The sequence below is a fragment of the Halichoerus grypus genome, chromosome 8 (assembly GCF_964656455.1).
Source record: "Halichoerus grypus chromosome 8, mHalGry1.hap1.1, whole genome shotgun sequence".
In the NCBI taxonomy this organism is placed as follows: domain Eukaryota; kingdom Metazoa; phylum Chordata; class Mammalia; order Carnivora; family Phocidae; genus Halichoerus; species Halichoerus grypus.
In genome coordinates, this window is record NC_135719.1 from 53,304,695 (window position 1) to 53,331,655 (window position 26,961).

General features: G+C 38.1%; 2 protein-coding genes across 6 annotated transcripts in view; both read left to right on the plus strand.

Moving 5' to 3' along the window:
• RORA (RAR related orphan receptor A) overlaps positions 1–17,693 on the plus strand; it is a 703,983-nt gene extending 686,290 nt beyond the window's left edge. For both annotated transcript variants that reach the window (XM_078079267.1, XM_078079268.1), the window contains 6 exons: positions 1,391–1,512; positions 3,116–3,248; positions 3,908–4,015; positions 5,493–5,603; positions 6,539–6,651; positions 8,281–17,693. In XM_078079267.1, coding sequence (XP_077935393.1) covers positions 1,391–1,512; positions 3,116–3,248; positions 3,908–4,015; positions 5,493–5,603; positions 6,539–6,651; positions 8,281–8,445 — 752 coding nt within the window. In that variant the 3' untranslated portion in view covers positions 8,446–17,693. The remainder of the gene's footprint in view (positions 1–1,390; positions 1,513–3,115; positions 3,249–3,907; positions 4,016–5,492; positions 5,604–6,538; positions 6,652–8,280) is intronic.
• A 6,515-nt stretch (positions 17,694–24,208) lies between these two features.
• The window catches only part of ICE2 (interactor of little elongation complex ELL subunit 2), a 64,488-nt gene continuing 61,735 nt past the window's right edge, over positions 24,209–26,961 (plus strand). For 2 of the 4 annotated variants that reach the window (XM_078079269.1, XM_078079271.1), the window contains exons 1-3: positions 24,209–24,341; positions 25,067–25,207; positions 25,299–25,433. In XM_078079269.1, the coding sequence (XP_077935395.1) occupies positions 25,393–25,433 (41 nt within the window). In that variant the 5' untranslated portion in view covers positions 24,209–24,341; positions 25,067–25,207; positions 25,299–25,392. Of the gene's footprint in view, positions 24,342–24,380; positions 24,472–25,066; positions 25,208–25,298; positions 25,434–26,961 lie in introns of those variants that run through there. The other 2 variants (XM_078079270.1, XM_036093438.2) reach the window with 2 other exon arrangements.

Here is a 26,961-nt window from a genome sequence, read left to right on the forward strand (position 1 = left end):
TTTATCACCAACCTACCCCAAGCGCTTAGTCCCGCCCATGTGGCTTGCAGCAGCCTTTCATTGGTGCCTCCAGCACCGGCCTCTGCTCCGATTCACCGATCACAAGACTGCTTGTTCTGTTTCCCTGGTACAGCCTTCCGCGTGTCAGCTCCCCTGGAGAATTCCACCGACTCCTTTCGTTAAGCAGGTCCAAACCCTTAATCCTAATATTCGAGATTCTCCAGAATGTGGACTCTGACCTACTCATGTTTCTGTCTTGATACTAGCACTTTATCACATCTGCCCGTGCCCTGTAAATGCCATTATTTGCTCCTTCATCTGTCATCCCTCGAATGTGGTACTGGCTCACCTCTTCACACTGCTGGCCTCTGCCTGCCAAATCCTCCCCTTCCTTCAGGGTCCACTTCAAATGTTCCTCTCCTGCCAAAAAGCATCCTCTAATTCCCCTCATCTCTCCCTTCCATGACAGGGCCCGTTCTCTCTCTCTCTCTCTTTTTCTCTTCTGATACAATTCAACTTGATGCATTATTGTCTAATGTCTTGAATTGTCCTTTCAACATGTCCATACATGTTCACCAGATTATAAGTTCCTAGAGAAACTTCTTTGGCATCTATTTGTTTTAATATCCTCAAACCACCTACACTCCAGTATAATAAGAACAAATGTTTATGTAGTGCATACTAGGTAACCCTCCCTGTTCTAAGTGCTCAACTCATTTAATTCTCACAAGCCCTATGAAGTAGATACTGTTTTCCTCATTTTGCAAATGAGGAAACCAAAGCACAGAGAGGTTGAGTAACTTACCCAAGATGATACAGCTAGTACGTACAAGAGCTGAGTTTCAAACACAGGCCGTATGGTGCCAGAGTCAATCTCTTAACCACCACCCTATATATAGTGACATAGTAGGCCCTCAGTAATGCTTCTTGTGCTATTTGCTGGAAAAATAAATAAGTAGTTGTTTTCACAAAAGCATGCCATTTCCTAAGTTTTCAAGAGTAATCCTCCCCAAGTCAATGTACGCAGCAGATGTGTCTTCATCAAAATGCCAAGAAGAGGCTGCGTTGGTCATTTCACACCTGCCCAGGCTAATAATTGTTCATTCCCACACATTGGTGTAAAGCCACAGAAGAAGGTCAAGGTCAGGAGGGTCTTTGAAGTCACCAAGACTTAATTCTAAGTATTGGCTTTGCCTGTCCTTCATCTTCATGTGCCAAAATACAGAATAGTTCCAAATTGCTTATTTAAAAATGTAAAGATAATTAAAACTGGTTCAGCATGTTTCTTTGTACTTGTTACTTTTTAAACCAGAGATTAAGCAGGGAAAACCCTGATTATTCAGAGAAGAGCTTGGCTTTTCATGTTTATGACCTCCTGTTTTCTCCTTAGAACACCTTGCACAGAATATATCTAAATCACACCTGGAAACTTGCCAATACTTGAGAGAAGAGCTCCAGCAGATAACGTGGCAGACCTTTCTGCAGGAGGAGATCGAGAGCTACCAAAACAAGGTACATACTCTGAAGATTTTTACCCAGGATTGAGGCAACAGTGGGAAGGGTGTTTATGCAGGACATCTGTCGAAGAATACAAACAGAATAGAGAATGAATGTCTTTCATCAGATATCAGATTTCTGTTTAAAATCTTTCTTCTAGAGATGATCATATACTTGGGGCTTTGTCTTACTGAGCTGCAAGTGTGTGAAATTCCAGCAATACAGTAACAAACAAATTCTCTTGTGCCTGTGACTATATACACGTATCTCCTATCACTTGGCAATGGGGGCTGGAGGAAGCAGTGTCCAAAGCCTGAATGAATTGAGAGTTGTCCTGATTTCACGCTGGCAGATTTCAAGGTCTGGAAGTTGAATGTAAAATAATCTCAGCCTCCTGTTTCCAGAGGTTCAGAGAGTGTGTACAGAAAAAGGTTTGGAAGCTATTATCATAACTCCAGTCTGAACCTAGCAATGCGAGGCTGACAAAGGGTGCTGCTACTTGCCTTTTTCTTTACACGCTGATCAACAAGCCGCCAGAATGGGAGGGCAGGGCTGGAGAAGGGGAAGTTACAATTACCCGTTCTGCCTTGGTAAAGGGAAATGCTGTGGTTTTCCCCAATAATTATAAAGATGTAGGCTAGGAAGGGCGACAGAGATTATGCAGACTAATCCTCCCCTTCATTTTACATATGAGGAAATTAGCATCCCTTGGCGTCTGGCAGGAGAGTGAAAATATCAGGACCAGACCATGACTCCTGGCTCCTAAATTCATTCCTTCACCCCATCATATTGGTGGAACAGTCTTAAAGTAAGCTTGGGGGAACAAGTGAGCAATGTAACAGATCCGTGTCCCCCTATAACTAAATTAAAGAGTGGGTATATAAAAGCAATTAAACAAGACAGGTTGGGGAAGAGCAACGCATCACTTTATTTGCCTTTGAGATAACAGGTAACACCAGCAGCCAGCCAGTGTTGTTAGAAAGGGAAACCAGAAAGCAGTAAGAAACAGCCAGGCATGTGAGATGGGGTTCAGAGTCAGAAATGCTGGGATTTGCATCCCAGCTCCAACACCTCCTAGCTCTGAAACCTCTAAGAGAATTTGTGTCCATTTATGGAAAACAGGAAAATGAAAAAAGACAAGGATGTCATACAGCATCTAGCTTGAAGCAGGTGCACAATAAATGTAATTGACTCCCCTTCTCTTCCTTATCCCCAGGAAAGTGGTGTTAAATTCCCCAAGGTAAAATAATGGCTCAAAAGAAGATCCTACTTTGCTGCTCTCCAAGGCCCACGGGTAAAGCGGTGGCATGTGTTGGTTTTCTGACTCATGTTTTCACCTGCTCATGACATCTTCCCCCGTCCCTGCCACCAAAATGGTAACGGAGGAATCAGAGGAGATGAGAAAGGGACTTGGAAGCAATCATTATAACCCAAACGTTTATTTTTAACCCTCTAGCTTTTTTGAATCCATTTCCAAGGAAGGCTTTGACAAAACAGGGGCAGTTGAAACACCTGTACTGGGGAGGTGGGTGACCGCGTGTGCTGACGTGCGTTTGCTCCTCCGCAGCAGAGGGAGGTGGGTGACCGCGTGTGCTGACGTGCGTTTGCTCCTCCGCAGCAGAGGGAGGTGATGTGGCAGTTGTGCGCCATCAAAATCACAGAAGCGATACAGTACGTGGTGGAGTTTGCCAAACGCATTGACGGATTTATGGAACTGTGTCAAAATGATCAAATTGTGCTTCTCAAAGCAGGTATGCGCTTTGCAAGTGAATTTTGAGGTCTTTTCCTCACCTGCTTTCGCCCGCCTATTAAAGAAATGCTTGGTAAGGAAGGTGTCGGGAACAGTTCTCCCCCAGTGTTAATAGCTCGGGTTTCTTTTAGCAGAAACTGAGTCCTTTTTAAAGGTTTTTGAGCAATCTGCGGGCAACATTCCCTCCATTTTGCTTCTCCTCTGAGTGAAATGATTAATTTGAAGGACACCCGCATTCCCCCATCTTACCATCACCTGTGTTTTGTTTCTATCACTCCAGACCCTCGGGAGGTAACAGTAAGTTGTTAGGAACGTTATTTGTGGAACTCAAAGGAAGACCCCTGGTTTCTTGGTTTGTTTTAATAAATATGAATTGATACGTTTTCCTGGCAACCCTGAGACTCTATTGCAAGACAGAAGAATGCCAGAGAAGTAATTTTAACCCTGTCTCTCTTCAGGAATACAGGCCTTAGTTAGCTTCAGCATAAATCCTAAATTACGCTAGTGAACTGTGCCCCTTTAAATATAGAGAGCTGATGTGACTGAGAGTAGACAGCCCCCACTGTGCTGAATCAGAAGGGGGTCCCTACATTAATGCCTTCACAATAGATAAATATTCACCATGATAAGAAAATCCACACCATTTCTGTCTTCGCTTAGGTTCTCTAGAGGTGGTGTTTATCAGAATGTGCCGTGCCTTCGACTCTCAGAACAACACCGTGTACTTTGATGGGAAATATGCTAGCCCCGATGTCTTCAAATCCTTGGGTAAGGAAATCTGGGTGCTCTGTCTTTAAATCAGGGCCATAGGAAAATACGGGAGCCCCACCAAAGAGCTAACTGAACAGAACGGAAACTGTTATTTGGAAACAAAAATTAAAGGATTTTATGCTTATGTTACTTTATAGTCACTGAAGAAAATTCACACAGCTCAAACAGTTTTTGTTTATAGTACATTGAAAGGTTTAGTGTTTTGTTTTATCTAGTTTGTAATCGAAGAAATTTATATTGTCTAACCTTCCAGTTCCCTTGCAGATTTTAAGAACCAGATTTTCATAGGATAAATTATTCAGATAAACTAGAGAATGTGATTTGATACATAAAATCAAGCAAAGAGTACTTCTCAAATAACAATCATTAATAAGAATGAAATGTAGATATCAAAGAAATAAAATATAGCTAAGTGAAACTGACATATACTATAAAAATTATTTTGGATTTCTATAATTTAAATAAAGTGGGATATAATCACTAAGAAGAATGAAACAGTATCCAAGATAAAGTTAAGTGATTTTGAAAACAGTTAAACGACAGAAGGTCTATATGCTTTAGGAAAGCTCATTGCCATTTAGATACGTACACATAATATGCAAATCTGAAAGAGTAGACATCAAATTTAACCGATTTTTTTTTTTAGGATTTTATTTATTTATTTGAGAGAGAGAGAGAGCATGCACGCAGTGGGGAGGAGCAGAGGAAGAGGGAGGAAAAGATTCCCTGCTGAGCAGGGAGTCCAACTTCAGGGCTCCATCCCACAACCCTGAGATCATGACCTGAGCTAGGGGCAGACACTTAACCAACTGAGCCACACAGGCATCCCCAAACTTAACCAATCTTTTGAGGATGGATTAGTATTTTATGGGACTTTCACATTCTATGTTTTCAGTTCTGTAATAGCTATAATGATTTTACCACCATACTGTGTCATTGGTTATCATTTTTTAAGCGTGGCTTAGATCAGATAGAGTAGAAAACAAAAAGATCAGTGAATGTAACATCTCAGTTAGATTGTAGATGTTTGAGTCTGTTGTTTAAGATTGTGGGTCCTGAAGTCAGGCAGCCTTGCTTTGAATTTCAGGTGGTTTCTTCCTACCTGTCTGAACTTAAGTAATTTTTCTCTCCAAATCTGTTTACTCACCTCTAAAATGGGAATAATTAATTAATAATCCCTCCCTCATAGAGTTGTTGTGAAGCAATAAGGTACCCAAAGGAACCTCTTAGAGAGGTACCTAATAGCATGCTAACCTTGCAACAAAAGTTCACTCTCATTATTTTGAATAGTGAGGATGGTGGTGATAGTGATGATGGCTAAACAGATTTTTCTTTTAAGATTTCAAACTGTTAAACTGTAGAAATGTTATTCCTATCTCCTTGGATCTTCAACTACTAGATCCCTCTTCACCTTATTCCATATTTTTCTCCAAGGATAATAACCAAAATCTTAAACTGTCTTTAACTTTGGCAGGTTGTGAAGATTTTATTAGCTTTGTATTTGAATTTGGAAAGAGTTTATGTTCTATGCACCTGACTGAAGATGAAATTGCATTATTTTCTGCATTTGTACTAATGTCAGCAGGTAAGATAACCAAATAACAATGAAATGCTTTAAAAATTGTCCAGGTAAAGAATTCCTACAAGGTACATAAGTTGTAATGGCTATAGAATATTCAGGTGCCTACCAAGAGAGAGTGTCACCCTTATTGAATCTAATTTTAAGTTTTATCAAACAGCAAGCCTCCCTCAACCCCCAACACATACATGTACCCGTTTAAGAAGATCTCATGCCATTCTGATACAATCTTAAAAAATGAAAGTTGAGTAAAACCCAGTCCACAATTAACCTCTTGATATCATGAGAAATGCTCTGGGAGAGTAGGGTTGCCCTTCTTAACACAAATCTCCAAAAGAACATGGTTTTTAAGACATCCTACTTTTTCTTAAGATTCATTTGGATGTCATCCACAAGTTTATCTGAATTTAATCTATGTTTTCAACTAGTACTGCCCCCTGGGGATAATCTGTTTTGCAAATTTACTGTCTTCTGTTTGGCATTCTTACACATAAAGACCAAATTCACAACCCTTAAGTCATTTGGAATGCTCTTGACAATTTTAGTTGCCTTGCATTATAAGGCAATTTTCATATTTGCCAGAAAGGCTAGCAGGATTGCTATGAGTATTTCATCCAGAAATATATTTATTAGAAAGATTTGAGCGTCCATGGTGGTTTCATTTGCCCTTGTGTATGGCTTTAGATTTAAATGTCTATCCTTTTGGAAGGAGAGGACTCTCCCCTTCTTTAAGTATCAGTAAAAATGGAAAGCTTTACCACTCTATCGTAGATCAGTTTTTCACTGCTTTAGGAGCAAATCTTGAACAAGGAGTAAAACTGGCCTCTTGTTCTCTAATTTTGCATTGCGGCATAATAATCTGTGTCTAAGAGTCTGGAGGAATTGGGGTGTCCCGATACCACGTAGGAGAAATACTAAGAAGTATCATTTTTCATGTTTAGATCGCTCGTGGCTGCAGGAAAAGGTAAAAATTGAAAAACTGCAACAGAAAATTCAGCTAGCTCTTCAACATGTCCTGCAGAAGAATCACCGAGAAGATGGAATACTAACAAAGGTAAGAGGGAAAGGTGTCCAGTTGACATGGCCTGAACTACCCCTTGCCACAGGTCTTGCTGCCAGCCACCCTTAGAGGTCATCTTACCAGCCCCCAGAGGTATCCATAAGCAATAGGCTACTGAAAAAAAAGAAGTATCTCCATTTCAAAAAACTTGGTTGGGCCAAAATTCAGGTTAAGTTCTACTTACTATTATTGGTTGTGAAGTGTCCTGCAATAATAGGGCAATGGTAGAAATTTTTTTTTAAGCGTGAATACATTCTGGAAATCCTCCTCCTATTCCATCTAAGTTGTGCATAAAGCAGAGTTAATGTTCTGCATTGATATAAATTAGAGAAAGAATCTTCAAATTTAGAAGGAGGAAGTTATGAAGGACTAAAACAAGCAGGATAATCACATATTCTAATATTAGTTCTATTTCCATTACATTCATTAGTAATCAACAGAAAGTGACTTTTGTATTTTCTTCATCCATTTCCCATTACTGCCCCGTATTCAAAGCATAAGGCTTCATTTTTGCTAATTATTACCTTTTGCAATAAAAATCTAATTAGGATGTCAATTTAAAATATGCTAATTTTCTTCAGTGCTAGCACTAGTGGTATGTATTTGGTCTTTGAAAAATCAGCCTTATTCTTTCTTAGACTATTTTATGTGTTTTGTTGTTCAAGAAGATGGATTTGAGAGGTTTGGGTTTCTCTTCCTGCTTTCTTTTCTTTTCTTCTGATAGCTAGATTAGGTCAGAGAGGGGAAGTTGGGGGTTAATTGCTGCTTTGTTTTTATTTTGCACCTGTTCAATGAGAGATTGAGGCAGGAATGGAAAACAAAAGAACTCTCCAGACCCTTACCTTCTTCTCCATCTTCTTGCCCCAATGCAAGGATACAATTAGGTTCTTTCATTTTGGAGAGCACCTAGCACATGGACAAGATCCGTCAAACATGTTTCTTAGGATTATTTTGGCTGAAGTAATACATCGTTTGTACAGTGTTTTGGAGTTTAAAAAGCATTGTTTCAGGCTGTTACTGTCTTCAACTGGTAAATGGTCAATGCTGAGACTTCCATCCAGGCCTTCTGACTATTCTTTCTTCTGAGCCTTTTACTCAGACCCAGAATTGGTTTGTCCAGGCCAAGGTCTTTCCAAGAAGAAACTCGTTGTCATTGGAGTTGGCTAGTCATGGTTCTGCATAAAATATGTAGGGGACGTGCTTATCTGCAGTTGCAGTGACCTCACCTGCCCATGACTGCTTCCTTGTCCTCTTTGTCACCAGATGTCTTCTTCCTCCACAGCGGTGGAGGGCAGGGTTGGGGATGGGAGAGCAGAAAGCATGTTGGAATAGGAGAAGGAGGTGAGACGCTTGGGTTCTTATCTCACCTCTGCCACGTTTGCTCATGAACATCTTTTCAGATTATTGTATTATTTGTCTTCAAATTTGTATTTAATGTATACCTGGTATTCCATGATATGCCTAAAATTTGTTTTTACCAATCCTCCTTCTGGGCAGAACACGTAAGCAGCTTTGAGTGTGTTTCACCTTTGTAAACAACATTGTAAAGATCATCCAGATTCCCTGATTTTTGATGCTTATGTCTGTTCTCCTCTCACAACGTGTCCTTTCTTCCACTTACAGTTAATATGCAAGGTGTCTACATTAAGAGCCTTATGTGGACGACATACAGAAAAGCTAATGGCATTTAAAGCAATATACCCAGACATTGTGCGACTTCATTTTCCTCCATTATACAAGGAGTTGTTCACTTCAGAATTTGAGCCAGCAATGCAAATTGATGGGTAAATGTATCACCTAAGCACTTCTAGAATGTCTGAAGTACAAAACATGAAAAACAACCACAACAAAATTAACCGAGACACTTTATATGGCCCTGCACAGACCTGGAGCGCCAACACACTGCACATCTTTTGGTGATCGGGGTCAGGCAAAGGAGGGGAAACAATGAAAACAAATAAAAGTTGAACTTGTTTTTCTCATGCATATGATTTCCATTATGCCTACAGATATGGACCCTTTTTCTGTCTCAACTTCTTGATCATTGACCTCTGTTTACAACTGAAGGAGGGTACTAAAGTCGGAGGATTTCCTTTTCTTTGTAGCTCACTGCCCACAGACTTTCTGCAGAGTCACCAATCTGTTGGTACCAACAGAGAGCCCTGCAATAATCGGTACCTGGTGTGCAAAGCGGAGGTGGCGGCCTGACTTTGCACAACTTGCTCTTTGTTTCATGAAGGAAGTCTTTATGTTTTTCCACCGATTATTGCCAGTCAGCAGGATGGTATGAAAAGGGTCCATAGCACTAGCAACAATAGCATTATAATATATTACAGGGTAAATGGGCATGAAGACTATATATAGCTAAAAGAGATATTGTTTATATATTGTTTTAATTAATATAAAATGTAGTTACTGGTGTAGCTTTTCCTGTTGAATTGATAAGGCACTTTCATTTTGCACCTTTTTCTTTAAATGAAATGCTAGCGTGTTCACTGTCGTGTCGCATGTGCACCAGAAACACAAGTTTAACTGAGAAGGCTTGGAAGGAACGTCAGGAGGTATTTATGCTGCTGTTTACAAATGACTTTGAAAAGACTGGCTGGTCATATCTAGAAATCACGATGTGGATTATTATTATTTTTTTTTTTTTTTTTACACTTCATTCGCAATTAGAAATGGAACTCTCCCTAAATTATACTTTGCTTCTTGGTAAGCTTAAGGATAGATGTGTTTATGCTTCATACAAAGTTGAATGATCGATTGGTGCTATGGACTTATACCATCATGCACATTATTTTTTTAAAAAAAGCTTTTTTAAATGCCACCTCATGGAGGCAGGGGAGGGAGGGGAGGCTCATTTCACACAATTCAGTACTTATATGGACTCAGTCTCCACTTGGAATTCTTATGCTTTGAGAACAAATCAGTAACCCAAATATTTATTGGAATTCAGCTTTTATTATAAGAAGGACCCAAAGATTATATCTGGAGCAAACACACACTGCCCGTGTGAGGACATGAAGCATTTACTTTGTGAACGGTTATGTTCTTGGTATAATCTAGGAACCCTAAGAGTATATCTCAGAGTGAACTAGCTCTAGACGAGCTGCCTCTAGATGCTATAATTCTAGAATATTGCGCTCCATATTTCACAGACAATGGATAGAAGGGCGAGGGAGGTATGTAACACTGAACCAGTTTCTCTTATTTAAATATTAAATATTTTAAGCATTCAAAGTGAAGTTGATGCTAGCCGCAAACATTTACTCTTGTATTTGTCTTCACTAGAAAACTGTGGACTGTAATTTATTTTATTAAATATTTAGAAGATTGTTTGGCTTTTGTGTTCAGGTGAGAAATATTGAATGTTTTTGTTTAATTTCATGTTTTGGAGGGTTTTTTTATTTTAATAATTCCCAGCGGGGGAAGGGAGAATGAAGAGTCTGATATACACGTGCACATATTTTAAAAATAAGTGCCCTTTGGAAACGTAGGCATTAGAAGATGATTTTAGTCAGTCGGGGTGGGATTCAAACTTCTGGTCTGACATGAGAGACCATGTTTATACAGAAAAGGGAACATCTTCCCATAGCATAAAGGTGGGAGTTTCTAGGCAGCCTTTATGGCAGAGAAAGTGTCTCTACCACCAGGGTCCTCCTGAATCTTCCCTAGGAATTGTGGCTCCTGATGTCACGTGGATCACAGCACGGGCTTCCCAGAGCCCTTTACTCTGGCTTTAACTCCAACTGATTCTCTGACTTGTTTCCTGGGGGATTTGGAAAAGAGGAAGGAATTTTTCACACAGAAGTGTGTATGAAGCCTAAATAACATCTTAATTTTTTTTTCAAAAATATAGTAAGGGTTTAACCATAAATAGAAGACGAGAGTAATATTTACTTAAATTTCTTACAAGTATATTAAACTTTATGTGAGTGTTTATATAGAGAGGTTAACTATCAGCATATAGTATTTATATTTGGGCAAGAAGGGTTAAATCAAATTTTTTAATTTAAATAAGCATAGTTCCTTTAAAGATCAATAGTATTTATACTCTGAAAAGAGTACCAAGCTTAGTTCAGTTATTTATTTGTCCATTTTTTTTTTCCTATTGTTTCTCCTGGGGAGGGGGGAAATGGTGTGTTTTTATTTTGGTTTGATTCTTGTTTTTTGTTTTTTGTCATTCTGAGTCACTAAATTTGGGGATGGTTTTATTAGAGTATATTAACTTCTTTTTAACCAAAGCTTTCTGAATATGACCAGCCTCAGGTGCTAGCGCATTAAAGAGCAACTAAACCGAATTCCAGTGTCCATTTGTGAAGTGATAAGAGTTAATTGAACTTCTCTAAGGGTGAGAGAGAGCATAATGTTGAGCTTAAAAGAAATTCCTTTTCCCAGAAAGGATTTTGCATGTACCAAATGCAAAAAAAAAAAAAAAAAAAAAAAAAGATGCTTGATCTCAGTAGTCGTCACGACATGGTGACATTGCTTTTAAAATAAACCAACATACATTGACATGATGCTGCTACCAGGTCTTTCTGAAAGAAAAGCAAGGTGAGGACTTTAAGAGCAAAATACGTTGCCAGTGTAGGGACAGAGCAGGGGAGGCATGCTCAGTGAACAGAGGGAACAACCATTATTTGGATCAAAGTTGGGATCTGAAGTTAAACAATAAATTCAGTTTAAAAAATTGACCTATAGAAAAGGATGTGAAAACCTTTGCGTTTTTATTTTCTTCTTATAGAAACACCTGTGTGATGACACAAACTACTTGGTGATACAGAATAATGATTGTTTAAGAGTTCTTATAATTAAAGTTTCCTAAACTTAAATATCCAGTAGTCTTTTAAAGATGGAATCACATCATTGTTATCCCAGCTGCTATGATCCCTTTTATATAGTTTTTTCATAGAGGGTACATAAGGCTTTTTGTACGAAGCCTGAATACCTTTGGTTACAGTGGTGTCAGATGGTGGCATATTCTGAAGAACCTGGCCTTGGTCACAATGAAAACAAAAGTGCAGATGAAAGTGCTTTTTTGGACAGTTTGCAAATTGTGTTAAAGCTATGGATTTTTTTTTAAGTGTTCAGCATCCTAATTTGCGTTAAAGCTATGGATTTTTTAAAAAGTCTTCAGCATCCTAATTCACCCTTCCTAACTTAAGGAAAATATAACTTAAGACACTGCTTCTAAGTTTGGTTGTTCTTTATAGAGTGTGGATACCCAGATCTCTGTGAGCATATGGGGGTGGGCTGAGGGCCAGGTGAGGAGGGAGCGTGTGTGTGTGTGCGTGCACGCGCGCGCGTGTGTGTGTGTGTGGTTTTCGTGTGTATGATGTGCGTGTGTCGGACCGCTTCTAGGCTACTAAGTGTCAATGGAAAAGAAAATGTATTCAAAATACTTAAATCAAAACTAGAAGATGGGGGAAAAAAAGATTTATTCTATACAAAGCCTTGTCTGGACCACTTTAGAGAGACTTCTATTTTTTTAACCCTTCTATAAATATTTGATGGCACTTGAAATATTCCTGCAATAAAATGTGATTTGTGTAAAGAAAAAAAAAAGATTTTGTAATGTGAAACAAAGAAAGAAAGTAATGTAATTTTCTAAAAAAAAAAATACAAACAAACAAACTTTGTATTATTTTCTTGATGGAATTTGTCTATCTGTCTTTGGAAAACTTTTTATTTCATTGAATGTGCCATAGTAGAAATATGTGTTTTTAGTTTTAGACTAAGGAATAGCTGTTTGTGTTCCGACATTCCAAAATGCAAAACAACCTAGTAGAATCTTTAATGAAAAGGTTTAAGTAGGATGTAAGCTTCTCTCATTGTTGCTTTTTTGCACATGTTCTTCATTCCTCTCTAGTGCAATATGTACATAGAGCACTTGCGGGTGTACCTTGATCCCTCAGGGAAAAAAATACATATTTGTACAGTTTTGGTTTTTTGGTTGGTTTTTTGTTTTTTTGTTTTTTTGTTTTTGTTTTTTGCCTTTTGTTTTTGGCTAAGGAATGTCGATTGAATCACTTGTTATTGTTGAGGGGCAGCCAGATAATAATCCTAAAGCCACTGTTTTCAAACATTGATTGTTTAAATCATGTGTCCTTCCAGTGCTATTATTTTAAGATAATAATAATAATAATAAAAAGTTATTTTCTGACAGTTCTTTGTGCTGATTGGTGAAAAAAAAGGGTAAATAAGCACCTTATGATTGACTTACTGTGAATGACAATCCATCTTGATATCAACAATAGAAGCCCTATCACTTTGGAGTTGGGGTTAAGAGTCAGAAACAATGTGCTCAGGGATCTTCTAAAACTCTTCAAACAGGGTGGCCAGTACTACTGGGACAAATTGTGTTTTTTATTATTAATAATAGTGATAATGATACTATCCCTCAAGGCACAAGTGAACTGTATAGAATTGCCTGTGTGTGTGTGTGTGTGTGTGTGTAAACTCTTCACTATCGTCTCATTTTGTTGAGTTCAAAAACGTATGTGTTCTTCAGTCCCGTGTGGTTAAAAATGTTGAATAACTTCCAAAGCAGTATAAAGTTATGCCAATATGTTCGCGAGATAAATCAACAGGCAGTATACCAACAGAGAGCATCACTTCAAATGCAGTCCTACCTACTCCATTTACTTCTAATAATTAAAATATTCATGCTAAATATATTCATAGCATTATATATTAGAAACTTTCCAATTCTACATGGTATGCAAAAAATTGTTTAAACCAGTAATGAGACAAGATCCCTGCCTATCAGTGCAGTAAAAGAGGTGAAAGTTTGAACACATTTTTTTCAAATGCCAGCAAATAACTTATCTTCATTGTGTTCTCTAGAAGCAAACCAAAAAATCCCTTTATGGAACACAGTTCTTTTACTTCTACACTTACAGTTTTTGTCTGTTGAATTAATACAAGAGCTAATGTTTAAAGACAAACAAAACCCACCTATGTAACAGCGCCACAAGCCGGCTTTTAGGGTTACATTTGACATTTTTGCAATATAGCTTCGTTCTCATGTTTCCATGTATTTTCATAAGGTCAGTGAACCTCAGTATAATTGTTGGCTTTTCTTCCATACCTGGAATACACATTCAGAAGAAGCTTTTACATATATTCTTACTACCATAGCAGAGTATAATTTGGGAAAACTTTCCATGTTGTTTAGATGAAAAAGAAACTTTGACCTTGTTGTTTTTGATAATAAAGACTATGGAAAATGCAGAAATCTCTCTTTCTCTCTCCACCTATATATATACATGTATTCATATATATATACATATATTCATATGTATTCATATACACACACACAAACAGGTTATTGACATTTTCACATACTGTAGCACGTGATTGCCACATCTTATAAAGATATGCTACAACAGAACCCTATAAAAACAACTTTATACTATGGATCAGATTAACAGAAATATAATCGCAACAGTAAATCTTGACCTATTGCTAATAGTCTATGATACAAGTCTTCATTCTATCCCTAAACACTAGTATTATTAAAGAGGCCTTCCTATTATTGTTTATTCTTAAGATATGAGAAGGCTGACAACAATGTCTTTACAAAGCGATCGGTTTCACTTCTGGGTTAGTTGCTTGTTTGTGTAAGGAAGATCAGTTTTGTCAGGCTCTCAGAATAATTTTTAAAGTAATCCAGAAGCCTGGCTTTATACCAAGGAAATATAGATGGAGGGATCTCCATGTTTAACCAGACCCTCAGATCTTAGAGCAATAAATACATTCAGTCATTTACTTATTTATAAATGAATGACAGAATATTCAAAACAAATAAACAATGTTTTTTTCAGCAATGCAATATAACATGGAGGAAAGCATGTTAGGAAAGTGAATATGAATATTTTAAATAGATGCCTATAGAATCCGTGTTTGCTGTTTACATTTAGTGTGTCTGCCACATTTTCTTTTACTTTTTTCCTTCTGAGAACTAATGAAAGCTTGCTATTAGCTTTGACACACTGCACACACCATTATGTTGTTCTCTAAGAGCAAATAAATTCTCTCCAGTGTCCCGTGTGTTTCCTTTCTCACTCATTATTACTTTAATGTGGATGAAAACTATTTCTAGGAACTTGGTTATTATTGAACAGATTGCATATGTAAATGCAGATAATTCTCGAGCAATATAGTGAATATGATTTCACACAAAAAAAATCCGTATGTACTGTACACATCTTCCTGAATCCAAAATTCTCTTATCCACAGTGGTTTGAAATCTCATATAAAACAGTGGTAAATTTTTAAACATTAGGACATTAGCTGGCTGCTTCTTTAAATGTACCTGTATTGTCTTCCTGCTCCTTTTGTGGAGATGTGTTTTTGTATTGGATGTTTGGGCCAATGGGAGGCTTCAAGCTACAACATATTTTCCCAGTTTAAATATATTTAACATATGACAAACCCCAGACAAGGCTTTTAATATGTATAAAGAACTGCAGTGTTAGGTGGTTTATTTGCAAACCGTTTTCAATGTTGTCCATTTTTATGGCACCTTTAACAATATTCTTGTTTCCAAAGTACAAAAAAAAAAAAAATAGGTTAAATAATCTAGCCATAACTGAATGTCAAGCAATAAAACAAATGACTTTTGTGCATAGACTTAAAAAAATACAAATCTTAGACATCTGCATGTAAATGCAATCTCTTGTTTACTGCTTTCTTCAACTTGAGCAATTGATTCCTTATTTACTATTAACTTAAGAACTTGTAATGGCCTGTACACATTTTCTCTCTTACTCTTCTTTCAAATTTACCTTTGTCCCTGCTTTTAAGTCATAATATTTAATGTTGTTCTGCACATCTCTATACAGTTAACTTTTGGGCTTTCATTCTGTATAGATAAGAAAATGTTATATTATAAACAGCCTACTCAGTGCAAATATTTATCTGTTTATCAAATCCACAATATGCTGTATAATACTGGTTTTACTATATAATCTATTTTAGACATAGCTGTTTAGAACTAGAGTGTGCTATTTTTGTGTTTTTCTGATGTGTGGTGCTAGATAAGTTACTTTTGTGAACAAAAAAAAGTCCCTTTTATTCCTAGACAATACCACCTTTGGGTCTTGTTAATTTCACTGAGTATAACTCTATATTTGTATATATATATACATAAATATATATCTACCTGTTCCCAACTAGCAGCTGTATCAGAGTGCTGGATTTGGGACATGCTTTTCTCTTTAAATACATAATATCATTATATAAATTATTCTAGAGTGTATTTAATTAGGATAAAATTACTTCCTTAGTATGGATATTTGACATCTATAGGGTGAATTTGTTTATAAATATGGATATATGAAAACTTAGCATTTACTTTATGTTTGCTACTTGGCTTTATACCGTATCTCCTGAGCTGAAAAATAATTTGCCAGGCCTTCGAGATCTAAAGAAACACTCTAGTTTAATGGAGTAATATTTCTTTTTTCTTACTAAGGAATTATATTATTGGCACCTGACAGAGTTGTGTACTTAGCTCCTATTATAGATAATAGGCATTTCTATAAAATATCCTTGGTGGCTTGATGGCAGAATAAACCTTTCCCCTCCTACCTGAGCCATGAGAAGCATGGAGACATCCGCTATCATGGCAGAAAGCAAATTTGACAAGGGACGTTCTGTTTCAATATGACCTCAACCCAGTTCCATGAACTGAGTGAAAGACCTTCGTTTTAAAAGTCATTTAATAATGAGCTTAAACTCTTTCACCTCTTCTCCCAAGACCTATTGGCATTGTTAAAAATCAAAGTATATCAAATATCTAACTAAGGATGTAGTTAACCTTATTAAATATTGATTAGAATTGTTCTGTAATATTACTGAATTTGTAAGATCTTTAGCAAAGATTTTTGAGCAATTTATAAATATAGAGCAAATGTTTCTGTTTACTGCACTTTTTGTAATTGAAGGTGATAAATTCTCAAGCCATGGTTATTGGCTTCCATGCACTGCATATTTACCCACAATTCTAGACATTTTCCATTTTTATGGAAGAGTTGCTGTTACCTTAGTTATAAATGCAATCATGTGGTTAATGAGAGCGAATGCTAATAGTTAACCTTTTGAAGTGAATTGGCTACAGTTTAGGGAGAAATCTCTTTTACTACAAATCACGTCATTCCTTATTGCTTCACTTAGAGATTGAAACCTATTGTTTTTATTTTTGTTCTTTAAGCACCATTTAGTATCCTAAACTTCCTGAGAGTAGAGATTGTATCTCTTTGTGTCTACACAATGGCCAGCACATGTCAGCATTTGATAATTGTTAAATGACAAGTGTGCCCAAATTAAAATTTTTTCCTGGGATTTTTTTTTTTTTTGGTAAATTTATAAAGTATGTCAAGCCTTATGGTTAACAATTTCTTCTACAATCAAGTATTAAAGCCACATTTAAAAAGACCACATGAAATGCTGATTCTAATTGTGTGTAGGTCTTGAAGATTAAGCACACAAATTTCACAAAACTCTGTGAGTAACGAACTCAGCCTTCTGTAAATATACATGCAAGTTTGGAAACAGTAATACTGTACCTATAAATATATGCTGTCTGTTTTGTGTACAGTATGTAAAAACTCCTTTTCTGCCACACTAAAAATGCAAGCCATTTATGGGAATCCTAAAAATAGTATTGTACTAAAACTTTGCTAATGATCTTTATTAGAGGATCATCCAACTTTTCACTTACATTGGGTTTTCTTTTCAATTCACTCTAACAGTAGTCTGCTTATTTCCATTTGTTTGTTATTTTATTGAGTCCTCAATTTAAAAAAAAAATATTTTGATTCATTTTGTAAATACAAGCTGTAAAAAAAGAGAGATTTAATGTTGTCTTTTAAATACTCCGATTTTCATTCTAATATGAATGTTGTTATATTGTACTTAGAAACTGTACCTTTAATATTACATTACCTTTATTAAAAGTGCATTGAACACATCAATTTTAGATGTGCTTTATGTACTATTATCCTATAATAAAACTTCAGCTTCTAATGGAACACTTGCCTTGTTTTTATTCTTTTTTCTTGGTTGTTGCCTTGTACATAGTTTTCTAGCTCACGTTTTGTCTCCAGAAAATGGGCTAGTAGAACCCTACTACTCAAAGTGTGGTCCACAGATCAGTAGCACCAACATTACCTACAACCTTGACCTTATTAGAAATGCAGAGTTCTTGGGGCACCTGGGTGGCTCAGTCGTTGGGCATCTGCCTTTGGCTCAGGTCATGATCCCAGGGTCCTGGGATCGAGCCCCTCATCGGCTCGGCGGGAGGCCTGCTTCTCCCTCTCCCACTCCCCCTGCTTCTCTTCCCTCTCTCGCTGTCTCTCTGTCAAATAAATAAATAAATAAATAAATAAATAAATAATAAATAAGAAAGAAAGAAAGAAAAAGAAAGAAAAAGGAAGAAAGAAAGAAGAAAGAAAGAAAAGAAAGAAAGAAAGAAAGAAATGCAGAATTCTGGACACCTTCCCAGACCTACTAAATCAGAATCTGCATTTTTGTAAGATCCCTGACTGGTTTGCATACTAAAGTTTGGGAAGTACTGGTCCGTAGTACAGTACTTTTTCAAAAATAATCCATTTGCTGAGGGAGAAATGTATAGAAGGATCGAGCTACCTTTTGGATCAGAGAAGTCAAAGAAAGAAGTTTTAACTTGTGAGATAATATCTATTGATTGGTCATAGCCACCAGAAATGCAGAACTGAGGATTCTCAGGCTGCTTGCTGTCTCAAAGAAGGATGCCATGACTGATTAGTGGTATCTGCCCTGATATATGGGAGGAGAGAAATCCTGAATGCATACCATACTTTGTTATCTTTGCTTTGGAAATCATTAAAATGGAATGTCAGAAATGATGCCAAACACTGTAAAAAATCTGACTTTACCTGAGCTGTCTTTGCCCTACCCCAGCCCAACCACCTCTTGAATAGATTATATAGGCGTAAACTAATAAATTTTAAATCAGCTAAGTATCACACTGTTTTCATGATGCAGAACACCTCATCATAAATTATTTTGAAAGTAATGTCAAGGACATCCAAATTATAAAATATCCTGAAGTCAGAATAAAGACAACTGCATTGGCATTTTCCTCCACATGCATACTACAATACCTAAGTGTCTCTTGCACTCGGGAAAATAAATATTTGAACTGATCCCAGAAGTTGCTTCCTGTGACAGTCCCTAATCCTGCTTTTATTTCCAACTGCCTCAGAAGAGGAAGAATGAGATTATGCATGTGAAATATTTGTAGACTGTCAAGTTCTATATAATTATAAATATTCACCACATTCCAGTATCTCAGGAAATTGGAAATTAATGAAAATAATGGAGTTCAAGTTATGAAATCCCATCACCTCCAGGCCTTTGGCCAAACCCATGCCTAAGCTCCTTCTGATAAAAACAATGGTTTACACTCACCTCTCCATCATGGATTAACTTGCCCAGCTTCAAGAGGGAACTATAACTGGAGCATAAGAGGGATTTCTTACCATTCTGTATATAATGATCTCATGGGAGAATTAGAAAGGAAAACAGATGTCAGGTTAATAACCTCTTGGGGAAAAGCAAAAGCAATAATCATAGTAAGACCTGACCACAGTGTGTCTTGGTTGGTACTGTTACTACTAAGCTTTGTCTCATGAGGCAAGATCAGTCTAGCCTCCCAAGATTAGACTTCCACTTCTAATGTGCCCTTGGATCAAATGGACCAATGCAGAGCAGGCCTCGGCTTCTCATGACAGGTCTGTGAAAAGACCATGTGCTGGGGAAGGTAACTGCTGATGTGCTGAGATGCAGCTCAGCACATTCACTCTCCCTTTCGAACAAGAAACTGGACTTGGGGCCCAGTACTGTTCAAAGCCATGGTCTAAAAGAGACCGTTAATATCATATAAGTCGCCAGAGACAAGAATAAAAACATTCTTGCCTAGGGGATTTCAGGAACATGGGAGGAAGCAGGGAATTTTTGTCAAGAGAACACGCCTGGATCCCAGAAGAATCATACTGATGGATCCTCAACTTTTCTTAAGGCAAGCCTAGACTCTCAATATTGGCAGAAGCCTACTGCTAAATTAACAGGCACTCTGTAATTTCACTGTATCACTAGCTGTGAGCTGGAGAAAAGTCCTTTTTTAATTTTCTAATGTCATTTATCTCTAGCCTTAATACATTGACTTTGCCTCTGGGTTTGTTTGTTTGTTTTTTTTTTCTCCTCAGGAGGGGGACTATTGTCTCCAGTAAAATATAGTCATGTCTCAGCAATCCATTTATTGCTTATCCACTTGATGGGCTTCTCAAACAACATTTTTAATTCCAGGATGATTTCCTCTTTGTGGGGGAGAAGTTGCTTCAACTATTTATTGTTCTGCGCTTAGAGAACAAAAACTAATTTTAAGATTAGCCTCGCCCAAAATTATGATAGTAACCTCCTAACAAATCTCACATCCACCTTTTCTACCATTCTTTCTTTATCCCTCCAATAAAATACATACTGTATTCTAAAGACGAATCTAAATAATTGCTTATCTTGCTTGACCTCTTCAGTCATCAGCCTCTCTCCCTCCTTCTGTGGGAGAGTTAGAGGCTCCCCATAAAAGACCAGCATTCAGCTGAACAGTTAGTTCCCGGTTTATTTTGGTTTGTTTGTTTTTAATGCAGAGACCATGTAATACAGAACACTATGAAATATACTTCACAAAATATCATCTTCTGAGTGGAAAATTTTGAACATGTTAGCCATTCTCCTCTGAAACAGGATAGCCTGGGCCGGAGCATTATGCTGGTTTTCAGGAGTAATGATAATTCCCTCCCCACTTGAAATACATTTATTGCTGAAAAGCCTGGTTTGAACAAACTACTGTTGGCAACAGTATTTCCCCCAATAGCTCTGAATCAATTCCTAGATCAAAACCTCTTTCCTAGAGAACTATTTCTGAATTCTCATTTTGAGAGGACCTTATGGGTGATTTTAAGTTCATGAAACAATTCCCTGAGTGAAGTAGTTGCCACACAATAAACTCTCCAAGGCTTAGCTCATCCCAAATCAAGCAGAGGAAGCTCATTAGCTGAAGGGTAGGAAAATGACTTGGTTCTAATAAAAAATAGATGATCATGAATATTTCTCTGTCTTAACCTGGTCCACAAGAAGAAAGACACATCTGGAAGCAACTGTAATAACTTCATTTAGCCAGGTGGTTGCTGTTTTTAAGAGTTCTTTTTGAAATTTGCTTCAATGAAACATTTTATAAACTCAAAATAAGTACCTACTGTTATAAATTCTTTTAAAATGAAATTGATTTCTCATTCAACTTCTGAGTTTGGTTTTCAGTTTAGCAAGAATGGAAAACCAAATCTTTCTTCTGCCTAAAAATCCACAGAATAAAATGGTACGATCACTTTGGAAAACAGTTAAACATAAATTTACATACAGTCCAACAATTCCACTCCTTGGTTTCTGCTCAAGAGAAATGAAAATACAACGTCACACAGAGATCGCTAAACAAATGCTCATAACAACATGATTCATAATAGCCAAAAAGTGGAAACCATCTAATGTCTGTCAACTGTTGCATGGATAAACAAAATGAGGCATATCCATAAATGCACTACAATTTAGCAACAAAACACCTACTGCAACATGGATGATCTTAAAAAATATTCTGCCAAGAGAAAGAATCCGTATTGCATAATTTTATTTATATGAAATGTCCAGAAAAGGCAAATCTATAGAGATGGAAAGCAGATTTGTGTTTGCCTAGGGCTGGAAGGTGGGAAGAGAGATTAACTGCAAAAAGGCACAAAGGATTTTTCAGGGTAATGGAATGTTTTAAAACTTGGCAGTGTTGACTGACGGTTGCAAAACTCCATACATTTACTAAAAATCAGTGAATGATACAAATAAAATGGATGAATTTTATGATACATAGATTACACCTCAATAAAACTGTTTTTAAAAGTATGCCCACACAGACACACACAGGGAGACACACAGAGACACACATACATGCTGGTTTCTCCACCACCCAGAGAGTAAAGTCTGAAGTCCAAATTCTCTAACATAGCATGAAAACTGGATCCCCTTCTCCCTCTCCAGTCCAATGGCCTTCATTTCCCACAAACACAACGGTGCAATAGATTTTCCCTTTCCCAAAACATGCAGTGCTGTTTCACATTTCTGCACTTTTTCCCCACCTGAAAACCCACAACTCCTTCTCTACCCAGGGAACTCCTACTCATCTTTCAAGACGCAATGTAAATTAAACTTCTCTGAAGTGGTACCTTAGCTGTCTCAATCAGAATAAGTTCCTTCCTCATCGTGTTCCCATAGAATCGATGTATGTGTATGTGTGTATGTGTGCGTCATATGTGTGTATGTGTGCATGTGTTGTATGTGTGTGTGTGTGTGTGTATACCATTTCTTATTTGTATTATAATCATTTGTTTACAATGCCACCTCCACTGTGGGTTTTTGTGTTTTTTTGGAAGGCAGAAAAAAAAAAAACCCTATATACTAATGGCTATCTTATGTTGAACATTTACTCTTTGCAATGTGCTTTTTACATGTTACTTCTAATCCTCATAACAACCCTGTAGGTGAGAAATTACTGTCTCCATTACCCAAATGAGGAAATCAAGGCTCAAAGAGGAGGTACAACATGTGTAGGATCACACTGGCAGTAAGCAGGAAAACTGAGATAAAATCCATATAAGCTAGACTCCAAAAATCCATGTACTTTTAACTAAAGTGCTTCTGGTTCACAAGTAGAACATAAAGAAGAAAGGATACATATATTTAACGTATTGTAATGGCAAGAGTTGTTAAGACCTGATTACTAGTATCCATTCTATCACTGATCATTTAATGTTGGAAAAGTCATTTGACAACCTGGGCTTCAGTTTATCAGGAAAATAAGAAGTTGGACTAGATAATCTCCAAAGTTCCTTGTGGTTCTAAAAACTCTGATTCTATGTGCCATCTTGCAACCACTGGAAATCAAATATACCAAACCAGCGCACGTTCAACACAGGCCATATCTGGTGATGTTACCATAACACACTACCATGGGCTGATCCCAGCAGCATAAGTGCTTGAACATTTCTTGTGCTATTTCTTAAGCAGCTGTTAAAGAGTAGGACAGGACTCCCAATTCTCTCTGACTGCATGCTTTATGAGATAGTACCCAACACTTGAAATTCTACACTGCCTTGATGTCCATCTCTGTCCTAGCACAGGCTGTCAACATTACTCACCTAATAAATGCTACCTGCACAGCGCCAGGCATTGCTCCAGCTGATTTGCAAGTATTCACAAGTATTCTCCTAACCTGCCTCTTCCCTACAATTCATTCAATACATTGCCAGATAAAGTTTCCTGAAATGTAGAAACTCTATGTCATTCCTCTGCTGATAAGCAACCTCCACCCCCCAGCCCAGCATTTCATTTCTTATAAATAAAGTCAGAATCCTAAGTCTGGCTTATATGTTCTGTGGTTTAGTCCCAATCTATTTTTCAAACCCTTTTCTTCTACCACTTTATAGTCCTTGCATTCCAGGCAAAATAAATTACCTAAGGGTCACTGTATTCAAGGGAGATTTTTAATGGAAGTATAATTTCTATGTAAACATAGTTTTAAACAATATCATAAATCACTGTAAAATTTAGAACATGCTTTCCTGCTAGCATACAAACTGGACTCTGTCCATGCAATAGGTTTATGCAGCTTCTTGTGCTGGTCTCTTTCTAGAATGCCCTTTCCCATCATCTACATATTTCAAAGTCTTCAAAGGAGCTGCCATGTCAAGTGCCCAATGTGGTAACTGACGTGTAAGTATTCAATACTTATCTTTAGCTATTCAAAGCTGCTTTCTGTCCCTCTCACTAGTAATTTCTCTCCCTCTCTGAACTCATACAATCTCTCTCAAGGAGCTTACTAGTTTCTATTTTGTTTTATATTATTTAATGTGAATGAGAATCCCAATGATCAAAAGCTCTTGGAGATAAGGGTATTGGGTCTTAGTTCTATGTGTACCCAGCACCAAACACAAATTATAAGTGCTCAATAAATATTTCTTTAATGAACGAAAATAAAATTAGTGGGAGCCACCAGAGTGGCTGACAACTGGAAATGGAGTGGGGATGGAGTGGAGGTGCTATTATGCGCCAAGTACCATGCTGAGCACAACTTCATCCATTATTTCATCCATTATTTCATTTACTCCTTTAAAAAACCCTAAGTAGGTGCTAATAATATTTCCATTTTACAGATGAGGAAACAGGGTTAGGGAAACTAAGACATTTGCCTAGGTCAAACCAAGTCTGTTTGGGTCTTCCCAGTACTGTACTTGTCGGCTGTCCCTCTTCTCATCTTTCATCACCTCAAAGATGTTTCTAGGACAACACAAAGCCCCTAGTCCCCTCCGCGGGGCTAGCCGCGCAGTTTCCTGAAGAAATTCCCGGAGTGCGGGAGCGAAGAGCGCACGGACCCCGCCCGCCGCGTCGCTGGTGACGTCATTACGCAGGGCCGAGGCGGAGCGGCCACGTCCTTTAAATAAGGCCTTCCGAGGGCGCGCGCGACAGTGTGAGGAGTGGGGTGGAGCGTGTGTGGAGTGGGGGCCGCGGCCCGGGTCAGAGCCGCCGCGGACCACGAGGTGGGAGGAAAGGATGCCTTGCAGCCGAGACGCGGAAGGGAGGGCGCTGCCTTGCAGGCGGGCACGCTCGTGAGGGTGGGAGGAGGGAACATGGCGGCCCCCTCGGTCGGGCCAGGACCCTACGCTCCAGGTTTTGGCGCGGCCCCCTCCCTCTGGCTTTGCTCGCCCCTTTACTTGCCTTACTGGAACCTTGTTTCTCCTACCGTCCCTTTTCCCTCAGCCATTCCTTTTGTCTTCATCAACTCTCCCTCCCCAGCCCCAGCCCCAGATGGGGTCATAATGTGAGAGGGGGACTATGTGGGGGCAGGTCAGGCCCGTCAGGTACTGAGAGACGGACTTCTAAATTTGACTGCTAGTTTCTCACATACCACTTTATCAGTACGTTTGGGATGACAGGAGAAGCACAGAACATAGAGTGGTCAAATCAGATTTGCAGTCCTGGTGATTCCTCTGATTCTGTGACATGTCATTTAAGTCACCTGGACCTCAGTCTCCTCAAAAGTGAGGTTCTTTTTGAAAGATTCTTGATATCCAGAGAGTTTTTGTCCAGCATTGCTTGCCAGAATTTGTCCCATAACCGTGTATGGTTGGGAAAACGGAAGCAAGATTTGGGCAGTAAGGGAATAGAGGGGAGCTGAGTTAAGACTTAACAGCCCCATGCCCTTAAGTGATCTAGTATGTAAGCAATGAGAACACCATTCAGTTTTGACTCTTTATTTCCACAGTGAGTGTCCTGAAAGTTACGTTACCGGAGTAAGTTAAATGGAAAAGGATTCCTACATCAGCATTGCTGTTCTGCTACAAAGAACCTTGGGAATATTCATCTGTGTGCTGTATTCTGTTTTAGGTGTCCCTGTCAGTTGAGGGTAGGTGTTACAGGTTCTTCCACACCTAAGTTAACAGCCCCTGGCCCAGCCAGTCACCTGCTTTTGATCTTGACCTTTTGTTTTTCCTCAGTTGAGTGTAGATTCTGGAGAAATTTTGCCTCCGCTGGAGTGTGCACTGCGAGGCAGCAGAATTGTGAGCTAGAGTGAAGCAGAAATCTAGGAATATGACCTCCATGATGGCCATGGGTGAACCAAGGCTGAACTGGTGAGTTATGTCTGTTTGAAATCTAAAGAGGAATGAAGTGGGACTGGCGGCTGGATTAGGAAAGGAGGGTTTCTGGCCTGGAGAGATTTGGAGGAAACAAAAAGAAGATACAAGTTCAGTGGCTCAGAATGTACCCTGGTCTTACCTTCACATACTGAGCACTTTTGAGTCATAGCTGATTGCACTTCCTCTCCTAAAATGACAAAAGTTCATCACTCAGATTACTACTAGGTATAACTCCATCATGTATTTATTATTTATTGTTGGTCTCTTAGTGAAGGGGAGAGGCTAGAATTCTCTTGCATCCAAGAACCTTGCCCATTTCCGTACAGCTAATAGAAAGACCCTCTTTAAGAATAGACAAGCTTCATTTTGTTATATTAGAATCTACATCAAGTGATAATATAAATGCATAGACTGTTTTAGAAGTGTATGAGAACTTCACAAATAGCACACTTGGTAAGTGTAGTTTTGTAGGGATCTAATACATGTGCTGCTTTAAATCAATTTAACACAAATTTACTGAGCATCCACTCTTTGCTAGACAAAGAGAATACTAAAGTTACAAGAGATTACAAAGATGATTTAAATAGTGCCTGACTCATAAGATTCAATCAGCATGAGCTCAATAAGTATTTTTTTTTTATATTGCCAACAGTGCTCCCTTACCCCAAGGAGCTCACTGTCTTTGAGCCCATGAATTTGTTTTTGTATGATATGCAAAAATCTTGTAACTTAATGAGCTTTCACAGATACAGTACCATAACAAGTAATAAGAAATTACACTGTTGCATAGCAAGTAAGACATTCTAATTTTTATCATTTATACTTTAACCATAGTTGTGGGTTTTTTGTTTTTTGATAAACACCTTTAAAAGCAATGAGTATGGAGCAAATATGCTAAAATTTTCTGTTTTGGGAATGGGCCAACCAGAAGTTACCATTTAATAGATTGTTCTGTTGTAAGTTTTAGGAGGTGTATACATTTATGCTCCTTGTCATAAAGAACGTGTTCAGATGCAGCACAGATGCTCTTAAATGCTGTTTACATTGTGAAACCAAATGTAGTTTACAGCCCTTGGAAGTACCTTTTCCCGCAGAATCTTAATAATCTTTGTCCTTTCCAGGGTTATGGTTCTCATTAGTTTTTTTTTTTTTTTTAAAGATTTTATTTATTTGACAGAGAGAGACATAGTGAGAGAGGGAACACAAGCAGGGGGAGTGGGAGAGGGAGAAGCAGGCTTCCCGCCAAGCAGGGAGCCCGAGGTGGGGCTCGATCCCAGCGCCCTGGGATCATGACCTGAGCCGAAGGCAGACGCTTAATGACTGAGCCACCCAGGCACCGCGGTTCTCATTGTTTTTAATTCCTTCAACCAGCATTTATTGGTTCCTCACAGTGGTTCCACCACGGACTATAATATGTTGGGCTCTAATTATGATGTTATGGAAAATCATATAAGACCTTACAAGTGGTTTTAGCAGAGGCACACCATTTATCACATTTGCCAAGTTAATGAAAATAGGTAGG